This window comes from Sebastes fasciatus, chromosome 17 (genome assembly GCF_043250625.1).
Source record: "Sebastes fasciatus isolate fSebFas1 chromosome 17, fSebFas1.pri, whole genome shotgun sequence".
Lineage (NCBI taxonomy): Eukaryota > Metazoa > Chordata > Actinopteri > Perciformes > Sebastidae > Sebastes > Sebastes fasciatus.
This window is the reverse complement of record NC_133811.1, coordinates 2,216,746-2,223,741: the sequence shown is the minus strand read 5'-3', so window position 1 is coordinate 2,223,741 and position 6,996 is coordinate 2,216,746. Positions and strand designations below refer to the sequence as shown.

The window sequence follows — 6,996 nt, the reverse complement described above, 5'->3', positions numbered from 1 at the left end:
GGGATGTGGGACAAGGGATCACAATGCTGTGCAGTCCCTAGTGAAGTGGGATGCCTGGTCACCCTAGTGATGAATGATGATGTTGGATTATTATTGGACTATTATCAAAAATGCATTAATCCTAATTTCAAGTATTAAAGTAAAAAGTACAATATTATTCTCTGAAATGTAGTAGCCTAAGTAAAAGTAACATGAAATGGGAATGCTCAACAAGTAGCCTATCTCAAAATGATATTTAAGTATGCTACAGTACTTTAGTAAATATACTTATTCACTGCTAACAAAATGATATTATTATCTATTGTATATAGGCTCAGTGGAATAAAGCATGTGACGTTGATGTTTTAGCAGCCCATGGACTGTTGTTGAATTCCCCCACTTTTCGCTGCAATCTGTGTTTTTATTGTGCTTATCTCTTAAGTAACAGTAAAAGTAAAAGTAACATGAAATGGGAATGCTCAACAAGTAGCCTATCTCAAAATGATATTTAAGTATGCTACAGTACTTTAGTAAATATACTTATTCACTGCTAACAAAATGATATTATTATCTATTGTATATAGGCTCAGTGGAATAAAGCATGTGACGTTGATGTTTTAGCAGCCCATGGACTGTTGTTGAATTCCCCCACTTTTCGCTGCAATCTGTGTTTTTATTGTGCTTATCTCTTAGGACAGGATGTCAAGAAGAAACGTCACTGACATCTGCATCAGTGCTTTGTCCTCTGACCAGAGTCGATTTCTTGCAAATTAATGGATGTATGGGTGTCTGCCCATGCTCACCTGGACCCAATACACACTCACATCCTGCATTTTTAGCCCATACTGTAGGTACAGTAAACCCGTATGCTTGAGTACTCCCATATATCAATTTTCAAATTTCCTTTCGGCAACAACAGGTTGCCATACATACCATAATACAATAGTTTTTCTTATGAATAGGCTATAACAAGAGGTCCATGGAGTATAGGCCTATATTGGTGCTTTTTGCTGTTAATGTTTACCACATTTATTTTACATAAACCAATAACGAACATATTTTCATACAAATACCCTGCATGTATGCTATTCTATAAAGAAAACAGACTTTTCATATAAAACGGCATGAAAGAACATTTTTCACCATCCATTGTCAAACTGAGTATTAACCAACGGCATAAAATCAGCAAGTCTGTAGTTTAACATGCTCAATTTAAAGGGCTATTATTTTGAAGGCAAATCCGTATGTATTCCGGTCTTGTTGTGGCGGGCTAGACGTAGTTCTCTCATGCTTATTGAGACACATTATTTACGTAAAATCCCCCAGACTTCTGTTGTTCTCTAACTTTTTTTTTAGGGGGGGGGGCGGGGATTTATGGGAACAAGAACAACTGTAACAGTTTCCAGTGTTTGTCCCTGTCTATAATGTATTTAATTTTTTCATTAGTTTGTGTAATATGAAGTAATTGGTTCATAAATTATATATTACACAAATTAATGACAAAATAACACAAATTATAGCATTACTTATTATTAGTAAACATTATTAATTATCATTTCATTGTTTGTTAACAGTAAACTGACTATTAACTAAAGTTTACTGTTAACAAACAATGAAATGGTAATTACTAATCTTTACTAGAAATTAGTAATGCTATAATGTATGTTATTTTATCATTAGTTTGTGGAATATGAAGTAATTGGTTAATAATAAATTCAATATTGTATCATAGCTGATAAGAGTGATAACAATTATATTCTGATTAACATTAGTAAACTATTTATTAACGGTTAATTGTTGCACAATTATAGCATTTTATATACTACATTAAGTATTTGTTGATATTTTATTTAATTACGTTTTTATTTAAATTTTTTATCCTTCATTAATTATTTATTTTTTATTTATTTATTTAGGATTTTCCCTTTGCATTTCACCCTTTATTTATTTCACCAAACTTATTTTTTCTGTATTCTTTTCTATATACATTTCTTTACATATTTTTTGTACATTTCTTTATGTATTTCTGCCTCATTATGTAAATGAGGGGTCTCCTAACGGTACAGGTGTGCAGATCAACCACATTTTCACCAGTGCTTCCCCTAAACATGCGCAATGTCACTTTTGGACCAGAAGATGTCACCATTTAATAATGTATTCAACTTTGACACTCCAGTGGCAGCATGGTCTAAGTGGGATTCACATGTGCAACAGAGTGAAACTACTGCAGACATTAATGGTAGTGTTACAGTAATTAAGATCTGAAGAATGTTTCTGTTCCCCTTTTCAGTTCCTCCACCTCCATTCTGTACCGACACTTACAACACATCATGTAGGTTGAAACCTTTATTTTGGTAAACAGATATACAATAATATTATGACTCCCTCAGGAATAATCCAAAAAGGTGTCATGTGCATTTGAAGCCAGATAAATAGGCTACAAAAAATCAAGTTATAAGAATTTAACTCGTACTAACTTGTAAAAAGACCAAAAACACTTTATTTTAAGGTAACTTAAAGGTTTTATTTTTCACATGCTCATACAAATATGTGCAGTGCAAACCTGTCTCCCACAAAATACATTCCCATACAACTACTGGGTGAAAGTTATGTGTTTGTTTGACCTCAACTTCATGCCGGATCGCAGTGATATCAACTAAATCTATTTGAAAGAAAATATGAAGACACAGAAATCTTCATAATTCCCATTCCCAGACAAAACCTGAACATCCCTCAAATTCCGAAAATCCTATTTGAAATATAAACACTTATGTTATCAAAAGAAAAGCTCATCAACTAGCAACATAAAATGCAAATGACATGAACTACCCACTTGGTGTAACAACAATATATCTACATAAATATGCATGTATGTAAAGTATATGCAAAAACACATTTTCTCAATCTGATCCTGAGACAAGCTCAGTGTCTTTGGATTAAATGTATCCACTGTTTTAATTTGAAGACAGCAACAAACGCCCACAGGTATACGTTTATAAAATACATGAGCACAGTAGATTTGATGAAGAAGTCTTTGTTGTGTTCATACAATATCAGTGTTAATGCAAGAAATGTTAATTCTGCTGACAGAGAGGAAGACAGAGAGACTGTGCTGTCTTCGCTTTTGAGCCTTTAAGTGAAGTAGTACCGTCTCATTTATATTATATTTGCTATCAAATCACAAATTACATGCGTGGTATATGACTTTATGCAGATGATACCCTGCTTTATATTTCTAATCCTTAAAAAGAAAGGAAAGAAGAAATTAAAAGACATGTCACTTTAATAATACACATGATAAAATCTTTATTGTTTTAAAATGTTGAAAACATCAGCACAAGCAAGAACACGTTAATGTTGAAACATGAACCAGAGAGAGAGAGCACACTGAGAGCAGTATCAGAGTGAAACCAGTATCAGAGTACCAGTGAATCAGGTCAGGACTGGGAACACTGGTCTCTCCTCAGTGTCTCTGAGAGCGGAGTCTGGGAGCCCTGGGTGGCCTCACAGGTCACAGAGCCCACGTTCCTCTACTGGTCTGCAGGGAGCCTCAGGGTGCTGCTCCAGCTGTAGTGGCCGTCCTTCTCCAGCACCCTGGGGCTCCTGCTCTCCTCCCAGCTGATGCTGCTGCTGCTGCTGCCGTCCACCTTCCAGGCCAGACTCCAGTCTGAGGGATAGCCCTTGTTGGCCAGGCACATGAGCGTGGCCTTCCCCTGCTGCAGCTCCTCACTGGAGGGGGGCAGCACCGTCAGGGTGGGGACGACTCGACCCACTGCAGAGAGAGAGATTATTAAAGTTTATATGAGGTTGCAGCAGAGGAGGCTACTGGTTCTGTTGGTCTTCCTCAGATTGGATGAAACTGATCTTAAAGGTTTCACTTCCCTCTGTGAGCTCAGTAACCATGGCAACAGACGGGCATCACTGCTGAACCATGACAACAGACGGGTTTCATTACTAAAGATAAAAAAGTTTAACTGGCACTCTTTTATTAAACATTCTGAGTTTCATAGTTTTAAATATCACACTAGAGATGAAAATTGTGAGGCTTTTATTTATTATTGTATATATAATTTATAAATAGTATCATCACTGACACATTAAATGAATATAGGTAACTACTGAAATATTTTTCAAACTTATAAAATATGTTGAATAGCGTTAAAATTGTTAATCTTGGAGTAAGACTGAGTCATACCCATTCACATTAAACACTGAACTGAAATATAATAATAATAATTTAGTTTAAATTCGTCCAACAGTGATGTTGATGTGATGTAAATATATGATTTCTCAATGTCAGAACCATAGCTGTATAATATCAACTCTCATAAGATTATAGTCTATGCAAAATTGCAACAAATAATGAAAAAATGTAAATACAAATATTCAATTAATTCAAAACTTTAACTTTTTATGTTTATCTTTTAAAATACCAGAAACTTAAAATTCAGAGTAGAAAAAACAACAAAGTATTTCAGTTTTAAACAAAAGAAAATGTGTTCATACTGTATAGTATTGTTGATACATTTTATTATACTCAAAATGTTTTAGTGTCTTGTTAGTTTTGGGATGATATCATCAAACTTTATATTACAGCACAATTCAGTATAGAGTAGGACACTGAACATTATTTATTTCTAAAATCATCACCTTAATTTATAAAATCCCAGTGACCTGATCGTAAAACAAAATAAATCTCTTTGGATTAAACAGATCCACTGTTTAGATGTAAGAAAGCCACATATGACAGCAGTTATACATTTATAATATGCATGAATTCAGTTGATTTGATGAATAGCTCTTTGTTGATTTAAAACAATATCAGTGTTATTGCAACCAGTGAAAAAAAAACATTTCAAAATTCTGCTGACAGACAGGAAGAGAAAGAGACTGTGCTGTCCTCTCTTTTGTGTCAAGTCTTTTGGTGAAGTTACACTGTCTCATTTAAATATTATTACGTGTTGTACTCCAATTATATTCATGTTATATCACTTTATGAAGATGATAGCCTGTTATTTATTTCTAATCCGGAAAATCCTTTCTAGTATTTCCACTTTTGTAAATTCAGAATTTAAGAATAATTTCTCCTTACAATTTAAAAGCACATGAAAATAATATATGGATCTTCTTCGAGGGTTAAAATGAGTAATAACAGAGAGCTTTGTCATTAATCATTGAAATGTTCTCACCAAGTGTATTGTTATCAAATTTAATGAATATAGATAAAACTGGAATGACAATAGCAGAATATCCACAGTCTCAAAACCCTTCAAAAGTAATCTGGAAATAATCGACTTGTTGCTGTTGTTTTATTCTGACTAATGTTCCTAATTTATAATATATGTCAAAGAAAGGAAGTCAAAAGACATGTCACTTTTATAATACACATGATAAAATCTTTATTGTTTTAAAATGTTGAAAACATCAACACAAGCGAGAAGACGTTAATGTCGAAAGAGAAAGAGAAAACCAGAGAGAGAGAGCAGACAGAGACCAGTATCAAAGTAAAACCAGTATCAGAGTCCCAATGAGTCAGGTCAGGACTGGGAACACTGGTCTCTCCTCAGTGTCTCTGAGAGCGGAGTCTGGGAGCCCTGGGTGGCCTCACAGGTCACAGAGCCCACCTTCCTCCACTGGTCTGCAGGGAGCCTCAGGGTGCTGCTCCAGCTGTAGTGGCCGTCCTTCTCCAGCACCCCGGGGCTCCTGCTCTCCTCCCAGCTGATGCTGCCGCTGCCGTCCACCTTCCAGGCCAGACTCCAGTCTGAGGGGAAGCCCTTGTTGGCCAGGCACATGAGCGTGGCCTTCCCCTGCTCCAGCTCCTCACTGGAGGGGGGTAGCACCGTCAGGGTGGGATGGACATCACCTAGGAGACACCAATCAGCTTAGAGGACAGGGACCACACAGCTGCCAATCAACCACCAGACACTTGGACACCTTTACTGTGTGAGAGATGATTTTCTCCTTGAAGGAGTTTCTGTCAGATGGTTTTTCTGCTCCACCAGTCACTCACTCACACATTGTTTCACTTCCCTTTAAGAAGCCTCTCATGCATATCAGTACAGAGAGAATCATCATACACAATGACCTGAAACATATCAAACTACACTGTAAATTACTTATAAAAGTTGGACAAATTTTAAAACCTTATCATCAAAATCATCCAAGACCTTAACTATACATGACTTTAAAGAATGTAGTGGAAACATAAGCAAATACAGAAAATGAATTGAATAAATAAAATGTTCTTCTGGAGGATTTCAGTCTTCATTTAGCAAACTAACAATAGATTTTAAAAAAAAGTTTGTAACAATATGACACAATAAAAAGATTACAGAATTTGTGTATTTGCAAATACTGATCTTTATCTTCACTTTGTTAAATTTGACTGGAATAAAGTACATTTTAATTCATCATAACAACAGTTATCATTGTGTTGGAATCTTAAAAACTAACCTTAGCAAACATGTTTAAAGTAGAAATTAACTTTTTTTCTTTCAAATCAGTTAAATTTCACTATGACAAGAATGTGTCAAGAAATGTTTAGTAAAGCTGCTCTGAGTTAGTCTCCGTGATAAAGGAGAAGAAATAAAAACATGAATAAGTGTTACAATTTAAATAAGATATTATAATCTGCTTCAACCATCCAAAAACTGAATTTAAAACATTACTTTACAATATTATATTTAGTATTTTTGAGCAGAAACTTACTTCCAACATCCAGTCTGGTTCCTCCACCAAAAGTCAACCACAGTGATACAAAGTCATTGAGCCGCCGTACAAAAACCTCTCACTGTAGAGAGACACGGCTCTCTGACTGTGTCAGACTGAACTAAACCTAAAAGCCCTCAAGATGAAACTTTAACATTAATGTTGGAATTAAAGATTTATCCTCTAGTTTAATGTTTTACTTTTGTAACAATGAGTTTTTGAATTTCTGTTGCTGAAGTGAACTTTGTCACTTAGAGCAAAATATGTTGAAAAAGTCGTCCATGAAAGTGGAAAGGCAAATATTATTTT

At 35.0% G+C, this 6,996-nt stretch overlaps 1 gene segment (V, D, J or C); it reads right to left on the bottom strand.

Annotated features, from left to right (window-relative positions):
* Positions 1-5,174: 5,174 nt before the first annotated feature.
* Positions 5,175-6,996, bottom strand: part of LOC141754734 (Ig kappa chain V region Mem5-like) — a 118,475-nt gene continuing 116,653 nt past the window's right edge. Inside the window, 2 exon segments of the V gene segment in view lie at positions 5,175-5,842; positions 6,688-6,725. Of these exon segments, the coding sequence occupies positions 5,517-5,842; positions 6,688-6,725 (364 nt within the window).